At 44.6% G+C, this 12,635-nt stretch overlaps 1 protein-coding gene across 7 annotated transcripts in view; it reads left to right on the top strand.

Annotated features, from left to right (window-relative positions):
* Nucleotides 1–12,635, top strand: part of LOC128890332 (helix-loop-helix protein 11-like) — a 96,061-nt gene that overhangs the window by 13,422 nt on the left and 70,004 nt on the right. For 5 of the 7 annotated variants that reach the window (XM_054148730.1, XM_054148727.1, XM_054148728.1 and 2 more), the window contains one exon: nt 4,212–4,536. In XM_054148730.1, coding sequence (XP_054004705.1) covers nt 4,212–4,536 — 325 coding nt within the window. Of the gene's footprint in view, nt 1–4,211; nt 4,537–4,779; nt 5,484–6,392; nt 8,687–12,635 lie in introns of those variants that run through there. The other 2 variants (XM_054148729.1, XM_054148731.1) reach the window with 2 other exon arrangements.

Raw genomic sequence — 12,635 nt, 5'->3', positions numbered from 1 at the left:
ACACACACACACACACACACACACACACACACACACACACACACACAAAACGTACACGTACTGTATATCTATCTGTCTCTCCCTTTCCACCTCTCATCCCTCTCTCCGTCTGTCTTGAGTGCCTCTGTGACTAACACGCGCGAAAGCGCAGGCGCGAGAGAGTGCCGCGTACGTACACAAGGAACGCGGACGCGGTCGAGAGAGATTCGTGGCTCGTCTGTGCGAACGCGAGCGTGTGTTGATTCTGCGGCGTATCACCCGCGCTTTTTCGCGTGTGCACGTACGCCGCGTGACAACGTTCGCACGCCTCCACGGCTTTTCCACGTATGACTGCGATGACCGAGTGCGACCGCACTTGGAAATAACTGCGGTGCCCGTATTGGATGTCGACCACCTCGACGCTTCTTTTTCATCACCAGGAACCGTGTTTTGGAGTTTAAGGGGAGATTAAAGTTGTCTTGTGGCATCCACGACGAGAACCAGTACGATGAGTAAGTAGGAATTTTCCTCCCCAATTTTTCTCAAAGATCTTCAGACTTCAAACAAAACGTCACCAAAAGGTCAGACCTAAAAGAGAAATTCAAATTATTCGTATAATTGTTTACGAGCTCCCGAGTTTGGTTATATGAATAACGTTTCGCGACTCCCGCATTTTAATCCCATTATCGCGATGAGCGCGTGACTTCGTGGGCGGATGGATTCTGACATTTTTGCACCGATTAGCGGCAGCTCGTTAACCGAGTGAGCCGAGGATTATGTTTACCTCTATCAAAGACGGATATACGCGAGGTCCGCGATGAAAAGGAAGGTAGCCACCTACTTAGACGACCTACTTCCACGGGACTGATCCGAGCGAGCACGACGGGTATCCGACGAACAGGCTGACGTCACAGCAGCCAACCGACGGCGCACCAGCTGATCTAATGTAACCATTCGATGGGTGAATGCCATGTGAAATTCCGCTGCGCGAACCCGCGTGTTATTATCGTATATCGCGCGGGCAGTCGTAACGGTTTCATCGGCTCTTCGTTCGGTACTCGTCGAAATACTCGAGGCATTTCATTCACGTTCTGCCTTTTACTCTGTTTGGTTGGAGGCACAGTTTCGGTAGAGACCCGAGAAAATTGAAGAAGATGAGACGTTAACACGTTGATTGCTAGGTTAAAACTCGTGAAAGTTTCTACGAAGTTAAAATTTCGTCTCGAGACTGTTGAAGATCAAATAACTCAACGTTTGGGTAGGATTCGTGAGTTTCCAAGATGGCACACGAAGTATAATTACGTAGTTTGCCATTGTACAGAAGCAAGATTTTAGTCTCTTTAAAATTTCAGGTTTTTTTATCGGTACAATGTTCAACTTTGATTTTCGGAGTCGAATGTGCCGTGATGTGCAAAGTACGTGCGCGTCGTCAGGCAACGACGTCATCGTCGTATTTAGCATTCATCAAGTTGACGATTCATAATTTGAGGGCACTCGTTCGCCATTTTCCGTGTCAGTTCCGACAATTAACCACCCATTTCTTCGTCAAGCTCGACCAGGTTTTTCATTACTATGATAATAGCTCCTGGATAATTTGAGCGTACTTGGAAGTTTGTTAATCTTCAATTTTTTGACTCGTTCTTAATACATGGGGGTTCGTTGATGGTCATAGTTCGAGGTTAGTTTGGAGGGTATAAGTGACCCAAACGTACTTAACGTAATTGGCCTTATCCAACCTTGGTTTGAAACAAGGTAGAACTAAATATTTAACTATGTAATACATTATCGTGACACGAAGAGTACTCGTAGGTAGGATGTTCGAAGCACTTAAGGGACCTGGTTACTGGTCAATCCATAACAATTAGCCGAACAGTAGAGACGAAAGAAGCCCTGCATGTTTGATGCTGCAACTACTTCGCCACTTGTTCGGAGCGCCACACTTTGAGCAGAGATATCTGAAAATATGGCAAGAGTAGGAGCTTTTTCAATAGTCCGAGTAGTAAATGTACGACTTTACCGTGCATTAGATATACACGGGGATATTCCGTTTCTATTATCGGCACGCGTTGAACGAATGTTTGCAGAGAGCAGGGCACAAGGTCACGGTCTTTCCCTGCTGACTCATCTCACATCCGCCATCCCGATCTTTTCCCTCTTTTCTCGTTCTCCCTATCGTCTCCTACGCGTTCCTGTCCGTGTCATTTTACCAGATGTTTCCTACCGTCGTGTGCGAGCGCCACCCGTTTCCCGTCTTTCTTTTCAGGAGCGAAGCGTTCGTTTCGTCGTTCTCCCTAAACTGTTCATTATGCCCGCCGCTGTAATGATACACCACTTCGCAAAATTGCTGATGTTCCTAGAAACCGAGTCGTCTCTCGCGACTATACAGGTATCCGGGAGTAAGCATAGCCTGAACGACGGTAGTTTATCTAAACTCATTCGAAATTAATTTCTCTTCGCTGAGATTTTGAACTTTTTTCCCCCCATTCGAAACTGTACGTTTCGTGTATAGCTTCTCTGGCTTTCCACGCCCTTGTGTACCAAGTAAATTTAAAATAAATTCTGTGAAAATTCGCTTTGGACTAATGGACTATGCGGTTCAGGATTAAGATACTAAAATCTACGTTCGAACAGTATTGGGAAAAAAAAAACTGTAAAGGGAGGGAAGTGTAATTTTCAGTATATTCAAACAGAGGGAGGGACGAGGAATCTGTCATTGCCAGAGCATTACGGGGGCTGGAGCAATTCATTTGATAGCACGCGACAAACGCAGTCTGTTGAAAAGCATTTTGGCGCGACCGCCGAAGAGATCCCGAAAATCAAAGAGACGAGATGGAAGAGGACACTGACGCGCTCATATCTTTCCGCACGCTCCCCTCTCTCGTGTGACGTCCGCCCCGGGTTTTGCGGCGGCTCTGAATATTTGATTTACAAGCAGATATACGAGAGCGCAGAAAACCAACGCGGACGGAAATATAAAAACGTCTGTCTGTCTGGGTCCAAGGGCTTTTAAGGAAATTGAAAGCGTCGGTGTTGTTTGTTTCACGGATCTGCACGGCCGCGACTTATCGCCAGTTAAATTCGCGGTCAATGAAGCGGGACGTCATTGTCGTTCTGCGGTTACACAAAGACTGCACGCAATTGCGCGCCACATAAAATTACTCCGTTATTCGCGCCCAACGACCGCGATGCATGGTCCCTGGCATATTTTCAACCCTTAGTGAGTGGAAATTTTTGAAGGATACATGGTTTCCTAGATTTTTTTAATTGGCAATTAATGAGCTTAAGTACAGTAAAAATAAGTTTCAGTCGTCGGACAATTTACTCGAGCTACTTTTAGGAAACTGTGCAAGTCTGGATTAAGACAATAAATCTACTCTGCACAGTGTTCAATTGAATTGAATAATTGATATTCCTACCTTTGGGAAAGGTTTGTCGATATCAGTGCTGTTTCAGTGATTTCGAGGCAGGGTGTTCAATCATTCGAAATTCGATGAAAATTGAAAATAAATTGAATACGGGTATCGGATTGGTTAACTGGTCGGGAGTTGGGTGAAGTTGGAGTAGTTTGATGAGCTCGGTTACAGAATTCAACGGTTCGATTAACGAAGTTCGAAACGTTTCCAGTTAGAAGTTTCTGGGTGTTGTGCTCTAGCTCCAATTTCTCCCCGTAAAGGTGTTCTTCGAGGCAGGTAGAAATCAGGGGCGTGAGAACGCCAGCTGCGATGCTTTCGATTGTCCAAATTTTGCGTACACCCTGAAAGCCCGATGTTTAGGTATGCAGGTATGCACGTGTTCTCAATTTCGTGACACCTGGAGCCCGCAGTGTCCGAGGTTGGAGCATTCTTGTTGATTTACGACTGGTAAATCGCTATTCAGTAACGCGAAAGGGAATCCCTTGCAGTCCTTCAAATCGAAACTAGAATTTGAACATCATTCGTACCTGGATACCTGGATTGTACAATACCGAGGCAGACTGGGATGCGAATTCTAAATCTAGGAAATAGCGAACAGGTCACGTTTTGATGGTAAATCTTCCAGACGGCTCTTGTTTGCACATTTTTCAGGAATAGAATAAACTGTAACCAAAATTTAATCACGCTAGAAATTACAAGTACCATGAAATCTAGTAAAAATTCGACTGTACACACAAGTCAACGAAATCTAGATCTAAATCCGGACTGCTGCGCAATAAAATGTTAATTGGTGCTAAAGGGTGTTAATTTCTGTTGCAGAAGCATCGGAACGGTAGAGGAGGGCTCGGTGACCACGAGCGTGACGGTCGCCGAGGTTGCTGATTCGCTAGAGCAACAGCAACCGCAATCGAAGAGCAACGGCGCGATATCTCGCCGTGTTGCTGGTCAGAACGTTGCTCTGAGCAACGGCAACAGCACCAGCAACGTCGGCCGCGTAACGCCGCGTAGCCACATGGAGCAAGAGAAGAGAATGCGGCGAGAAATCGCCAACAGTAATGAACGACGTCGTATGCAAAGTATTAACGCCGGTTTCCAGTCGCTGAGGACGTTGCTGCCGCATCACGAGGGCGAGAAACTGTCTAAGGTAAGTGCCTCGTCGTTCATCCTTCTCCTATCGATTCATTTGCGGAATCACCTGTACTCTGGAGACGAGCAATATTTCATTCGGTTTATTAGTGTCTGTGATGCTCCAATTACTTCTAAATACGTTGCTAGTTGAAGCGTTAACAAGTCTCCAGAAATCTACGTTCTTTTCCTGTACTAATTTCACCAACGAGTGTATCTTTTCACTTGAAATTTTTTCACTTGAAATTTTACTCGTCTTCAGTGTTTCAACTACCTATAATAAAAACGTCTTTGGCATGCGACGATATTCCTGTGACACGAAACACTCGACGAAATGGAACTCTTATGATGTATGACGAACCAATGGGAACACATTTAGGGTTTTTGTTTTGCACCATAAAGGAATACGGAGTCTCTATAAAGACTCGTTCGAAACTGAACGTAGTAGAGTTTCTAGACGCTTGTCTATGAAAAGCATATCTGTAGCGCTTCCTCCAATAAGTTACCTGTGCTGGAGGAAGAATAAATCCTCGGCTTGATCACCATTCTCCTTTCGGCTTCCATCATCGCGTCGCTCGATTGACCCTTCGAGTTTGGAGCACCTGTACATAGCCTCCCTGAAGCTTGTAAATAGTTGAGGAATATTTCGAATTCGAAGGGTTGATTTATTCAACGGATGCAGTCATTATCCATTTAGTCACACATTTGCACGTACGGAGAGAACAGGATGTCGCATTTTATTTACGGAATTTCTCTCCAGTAAGATTTCGTAGTACGATTATTTTTATTTTCATTTGCAGCATTCTTTTCCTCGATCCGATCGGAAATTTTCATACGTTTATATACTTGTGCAAAGTGTGCTGTGCGTACAAAAAGTTATTCTTATGCCGCACTTTTTGCACATGGTAGAACAGTTCGTGATGTGCAAAGATTCGACACCACTTTGCAGCATCGTATTCGCATTTCTCTTTCATCGCTATATGAATTTCAAATTTTCAAGGCGAAACGGTTTGGTTCAATTAGAAATCCACTGTTAAACTTTACCCACGGGTAGCTTTTCGATATATAATTAAATTTGACAATAGTTTTTATTTAGAATCGTTTCTAGATAAATATTTCGATAATATCTGATAATTCGTGAAATAACCTTACCGTTATCGTTTGTTTGTACCTGCGAGATGAAAGAGATCTCGTTTGGGGTACCGTTACGGATCGAATTAATTATTTCATGGTTGCACGTTTTCGCTGCGTGCGGTCACGTTAGTGACCGACGTGGATGTCCTTAACAGGATGTCGCTCCTACTAAGGTTAACACGTGGACCGGAAACGGTAACCTGTTTCTCTTTGGTAAGGTGAATTCGCCAATGAAGCTCAATCGTGGCCGCGCGAACGTACCAGAAATATTACGCAACGACGCCGACGCTCGGCGGCGGCTTTTACGAATTGTCGCGCGGCGTTGTTCGACTAATTTTAGCATGTGAAAGTCGCCGTGCGATCCCACGCCGCTAAACTAGACCCACCGATCGGCCAACGTGCGCCTAGTCATGTCGGTGCTTTAATCATTTGTCTCGCCATAGTCCAACCCGTGCGACACTGACCGCTTTAGTTTGCCCTTATTCGGCTCGATCTTCCGACGCTGCTACTATCAGCTGATTACTGTTATTATCCCATTGAAGTCGCGTCAGCGAACATCTTCGCAGACCCATTTTTCTCAAGGCTCTCGCGACCCGTGGTTTCTTCGAGCTGGAAGCGCGACTTTTATCAATCGAGATTAAATAATGCCTTTTCGAGAATCACACTTTCACGTGCTTCGATCGCGAAGATTGTGGCTTTGGGTAGCGAGAAGGAAAGATTTAATTGCGTAATTCGATACAGAGTTCCTGTTGTACTTACTTGGTGCATCCACCAACTATCACCATTCGACAGTTCCTTGTAAAGTCACGTAACGCGGAGGATACCCGACAGCATCGAAGTGTGGGACACGTGTCCTCATGGATATCCGCCGTACGTTAACGCGCAAAATCAGCTGTTGGTTCGCAGTGGCAATTACGAGTCACCACGCAGCACTCGAGATTCTTGTTCCGACAGACACACATGCTCGTTGTGTGCTCACCTTTACCGCTCTCGTAAACGCACCTTTAGCGGTCAACAATCGTAGAAATTCTTTATGCGTCGTAACCACGGTCGTTACCCTCGATATAAGGTCATTAGTGTGTGTTTTAGCGACCGCTGTTTTTCTCACGAACGATGCAGGTTCTTTTGGCGCGAATCGACGACTTTCACTGATTCCTGGAAAGGATTTCCGCGTGTTAGGTTCAGGGATCCCAGTTGACCACATCTCGCACGACTTAACCTTTGCCTGATTTACTTCCAACTATCTTTCGTATTCGAAACGAAAAAGTAATCGAATTAGCAGTATCGTGTAAAGTATCTGCGAAATTCTTCCTCTTTTCGAGTTCCACGAAGAAACTTTTTATCGGTATTGAATTGCATGAACTTGCACTATTTGTGGTGGAAAAACAGTGTTATTCGTAGAGCGATTATTGGCCGGTATCTTGTTATGATAAATAGACTTGTAAAAAGGATGCAAAAAAAGGCAATGATCGGCTAATAAAAGCAATTTACTGCTTTATCAAATTAATGCCAGGTAAATACAACGAAGGCTCGACACTGTTCTTCCGTGCTGCACCGTGCGCTTTATTTTTGTTCCTGATTGTGCGACTCGTTAATAAATGAAGCAGGTAGTCTGTAAAATTTTTAATTGAAGTTTAATGCCTGCTGTGAACAGGCACGTACTATAATCGTCGGACTCGTTCACGTGCACGTTGCATCGCGGGTGTGCGCGTACTTTCGCAATGCGATATTTCGCGAACCAGTCCTCGGGCCACATGGTTCAATTCCCACGCATTTCTCTTAAGGAGATCGCTCCGTCCCTTTTGTTCTTACGCTTGATCCCCTTCCGTCGCTGCTGGTCCTCCTCTCCCGTTTTCTCCCTTTTTTATTCTCCTTTTCCTTGCATTCGGCCTCGCCTGCCTCCGTCTTCAGCTCGGTCCCTTCTTTCTTGACACTCGCCCGACGAAGGCCAACGAATTTTGCGAAGCCCTGGCCCACTAAGAAGCATTCTCCGTCGTACCGCCTCTTTGGTGGCTCCCCTTCGCTGCGCCGCGAATATTAACGAGACCGATCTCCAAATACGAACCATCCCGCTCCTTTTTGCCTCTCTGCTCGTTACAGCATCCACTCGGTGGCCAGGGCGACTTCTTATTAATCGATCACGCGACGCTCGCGGGTAATTTCGATTCTAGGAACGAAAAGGAACTCGAAAGTAAAAACGAAAACTTCGTAGAAACGCAGTTTACGGAGCGCCGATAATGCAACTATTTTTTGGCTCGGGTGTGAAACTATTTTGGAGCTGAGAATCTTTAAAAAAAATTGCATAGTGGAAAATCTGCGAAACAGTAACAGATAAATCGCCTTCCATGGAAACAAATCAATTTCTGAAACGAACTTTACTTTCCAGAACGAACACGCAACGTCCGAGATAAATAATTGGTATTTTCATATTCCAAACCGTGCACCTTTCACGTCGAACGGTGGGAGTTGAATTATCCGTATTGATAGCGTTATCGTCGCCAGCACCTAGAGGGGCTACGCGAACCGAGTGCCGTGTCTTTCGTAGCTGCAGCGTATTGACAAAGAAGCAAAAGGAGCGCAAATGAGCACAGACGCCTCGACCCATTTTCATTTAGCGCTCGCCAGACAAAAATAAAAATAAACCGCGCCTCTCTTCGGTGCGCCTTTTAACGAAACTTGGATCGGACCTACTCCGTTGCGTGGGTAGGGGTTGTTTCGCACGCATAATCGTGCTTTTGCCCGGTACGAGATCGTTTTCTGATACTCCGCGCGACACTTTTCAACGTCCTTCTAGGCTGTTTAATTAAACATTTCTACTTAACCCATTTGCGTCGCACGGAGAAGTGGAAGATTCGTTCTTGTCACCAATATTTCACTTCAATTCCTAACGATGGAAATGGGTTAAATGTGCTCCGTTCCTTTGAAAGATAGTTCGATTCTTCGATAAAGGGTAAAGTTTCTCGTAATGTCTGCGTGATTAATTGCAATAAACTGTTTATATGATCGTCCAGTCGTTATTGTTTATCCTTAATTTCGATCGTGCCGCAGCTCGTGCATCCGGTTCTTGTAATAATTTTAATTGGTCCCTTCCACGATAACATCGTTCGCTGCTGGTTTCTTACTTGTAATTGCACACTCATCGATGAGATTATAATTACACACACGACGAGATATTGAGCAACGACTTGGATCGTGGGTCGCTTTCATTGAGTCAAGGATCACGGATACTATATCGAACAACATTGACGATTGCATTCGTTTCCATGAATTCTTAGCGTCGTTTCTCGAGGTTACGTCGTATCTCTTCGTGTCTGGTGTCCCTCTTCTCTGTGTGGGCTATGCGAGGCTGTGTCCCACGTTATCGTTATTTTTACGCGTGTAGAACCTTCTTCGATCGTGAATATTTTTATTTTTCCGCTTCCTTTTTAGTTGTAGAATTCTGGCTCTTTTTAAGAATTCCTGTTTTGTAAAAATAAGTAAAACGGTTTCATCGATGAAGTTTCTCTTCGCCGCGGTTCTTCCTCTGGATCTTGGCATACGTGCGCGTTTCAGCTCGGTAGGTAAGGACGCGAGTAGCCCAGACATCACGTGCTTTGCCCGGCGGGCTCGCCTTGCTCCCCTTCAGGCCACTTCGTGCCCATGGTAATACGTACTACCACGAAACACGAAGAGTAATAACCGACTTCGCGCCGCTGCCAACGTCGCGTACTCTAATCTTTTTTTTCACCACTCATTTTTCGCATGTACTCGTACTATTTGTGAATGTCAATGCTTTCGAGCAGTGTTTCTCCGACCAATCCTCCGGATCGTTCTTCAAGTTTGAAATAATTCTTTTGTAAGGCATATTTACGTTTAAAATGGAGAGAAAGAATACGATATATATTACAGAATCTTTCGTTTCGTTATTTAGTATAGTAGGTACTCTTCTTTCTTTTGAAGATGTGAGTCTTCGTGTGAGAAACACTGCTTCGCGTCGCAGCTAATTGAAAAGCCTGCACGTGTCTCTTTTTTTTTTTTCTCGTTTACACTGCATATATTTGCAACACAACATCGAATAGCGCGAAACGGCACGTTTTACTGAAAATCCGGTAGTCGACGTCGTTTCCATATTACGTACAGAGCATACGTATTAGGTAGAAACTTAACTGGCTAAGTGGACCACGCGAAAACGCGTCACAAAAAATTAATCAGATTATTTGGTTTTATTTTATTTTAATTATAAACGAAATACGCTTAGTATATTCTCGATTCAGCGATAGTCGAAATTTGAATTTAAATTAGTCGTTCCAATCGCTATCACTATTATCAATTGGAGCAAGCAGCAAGTATAATTTACACGAAGGCATTACTCCTAAATTATCGTGCACTTCTCCGTTAAAATTTTTGCTCATATTTGTGGATGGTCGAAGTGGCTCGCTCCAATTGGTTCCTCTCGTAGTTGGTTCCGCTGAACGCAACGCAAAACGTATGGGCCCCGGAGCATCTGGGTCATTTTGCTCTCCTCTCCGCGTCTCCCTTGCCCATTTCTTCGGACCCTGTTCGTCCCTTTGTCTCGGGCTTCCCTACGGTCCCTCCTTCTGGTTAGGCCGACCGACAAAGGTCTCGGGCCCCGGTTATACCTGCCGTGCACCACGCCGATACAGCCGTTGCTTTCTACAAGGTGTCTCAAGCGGACAGAAGAGAAAGTTGCTGCACGAACCTTCGACGTGAACGAGAGCCGCGAGCGAACCCGACGGATTATTTTGTTTCGTCTTGGATTGAATTTCGTTTCGCAGTTTCTAATTACACGCCGCGTCACGAGCACCGGGGGGAAAAGACTTTTCTTTGTAGAAACGGTTAAAACGTGCCTGGACGCGCCACATAATCGCGCCAAAATAACGCACGAAGATTTGAAACACAACTCCTTCGAATCTTGTATTTTTATTTTAGTCGATTCAAGTCTTATTGCACTGTTATGCGAGGTCTTTGAATCTTACTTTTTTTTTTTTTTTTTATTTTAGTTGTTTGAAGTCTTATTGCACTGTTATGCGAGGTGTGCGTGTGTCGAGTCTTGCGCTGATAGACTTTCAAGGATAACTTAGCGTTCTCAAGCCTAATCTCGTTCGATAAGTGTGCGCGTTAACTTGTCCAGGAATTATCACTAGGATTATCCAGGATTATAATTAGAGAGTATAGATTCTTCGACTTTCTCGCGAGGCCACTCCTCAGTGAATACCTATTATCGAAATTCTCTAAAAGGATTTCTTATGCGTGATAAACATAAGTACAAGTTGTCGAGATGAGTCACGGGCACAATATTACCTATTATGCACGAGGTGCTTCAGATAAGAGGCAGTTGTACGGAATAACCTGAAAGACAACAAACACCTGATGGGTTTCAGATGTAGGTTTACCTTGCTACACACTTCTAAATAATCTTAAAGTAGATCACGGCATAATAGGATAAGAGGCTGTTGTATATGCGCTAGACTCTTATCCAGATTACCTTATGCTATCGATGAACGTATAACAAAATATTTCATTCTCCAAGCATACCATAAACAGTAATTCTCGAAGCTTCTAAAGAAGACGTCATCTCTCGTAAATCTCCCAAAATGAAATTAGGGAAATCGAGTAGCTGGCCAAATCGCTTCACCAAAACGACTGTGAAAGTTACGGGCATCCTTCTCGTTCGGAAGTTGGCTTCCGAATCCTCGCGACTTTGATTAGAGAAAGTTTCTCACGGTGATCTTACCCAGGCGTTTCGTTTATCGCAAACCTAAACGGTTCATTCGTTAGACTTAATTCCTAGCGCGGCCCCTTTTTAACGTTAAGCGTACTCAGCGCGTCACCGACGTCGGAAGCGCACTTTTACAGGGAATATCGCGTCGTTCCCTCGGTTTTTAGTACCCGCGTGAAAACACGTTGCATCGTAACGAAAGTATACTGCGTATTTCTGTGCCTGCGGTGAAGTTATAACGCAGGCCGTTATACGAGACTGCGGCTTCGGATTTCCTTCTGCATTCCTATCCTAGGTGACGAAGCCGCGTGCATATTCCTGCCAAACGACACGCTTCGAAACTACAAGGACGGGAGACACTCGAGAATCGCAATTATATTACGATCGCGGCGTTAATTTATTTACACACAAGACTCACTCGATCGCGTGTACTGTTAACCACTGTAAACAAGCGAACTAAAGCCAAGAGAGGCTTAACGCGAGAACGATTTATATTTACAAGGGTAACGTACTTGGAGCACGTTCGCTGCCAGATTAACACTCGTGAAAATTTCTAAGATTTGACAATTGTGAAAATTAGATAATTTGATATTTCTTTTAGTACTTAATTTTTTAACCCCGTAAGATTCACGAAATCCATATCACGAAAACATAGGAAAAATTCGTTTAAATATATTCCCAAATGTATAGTTCAGCTACGGTAATACGTCTCTGGATAATAGTACACGACAATTACGCCAGAAGAAACATAAATCAGTACCGAATGACGTGTACTCGAGCACGAACTAATTACCGTGCAACCAATTTGACGACAAAGTATACATGCATAATTGGCCGTTAAGTGAAAAAGCACCGACGACAGCGATTACTCCGAATGAAGAATGAGTTCTTCTAAAGGCAGCATTGAGGTGAAACTTTTGTCTCGGAAATATATTCATACGGCTTCGGGATAATTAAGTGCAATTATTCGAAAGAATAAATATGAAATCCGAGGAACATTATCAGGTTCTGGGTTGAGACAGCGTTGGGCAGTCGGCCAGGTTGCCTTTGTCGTTCCCGTATTCGCCTACTCGCGGGTATGGCAGGTAATATCAAATTCTCGTATTCGTGTGCCAGTGAACCGGGCTGCCCGTTAGATTGCATGCTAATAATAACCGGTTTGATAACCGCTGGATGGACGAACGACCGAAGTTTAACGCCTATCAATTTTTCATCTTTGTTATTGGGGGGGGGGGGGGGGGGGGGGGGGGGGGGGGGGGGGGGGG

The sequence above is a fragment of the Hylaeus anthracinus genome, unplaced genomic scaffold (assembly GCF_026225885.1).
Source record: "Hylaeus anthracinus isolate JK02 unplaced genomic scaffold, UHH_iyHylAnth1.0_haploid 12000, whole genome shotgun sequence".
Classification (NCBI taxonomy): Eukaryota; Metazoa; Arthropoda; class Insecta; order Hymenoptera; family Colletidae; genus Hylaeus; species Hylaeus anthracinus.
Note: the sequence above shows the minus strand (reverse complement) of the source record. Positions and strands in the feature narration are given on the sequence as shown.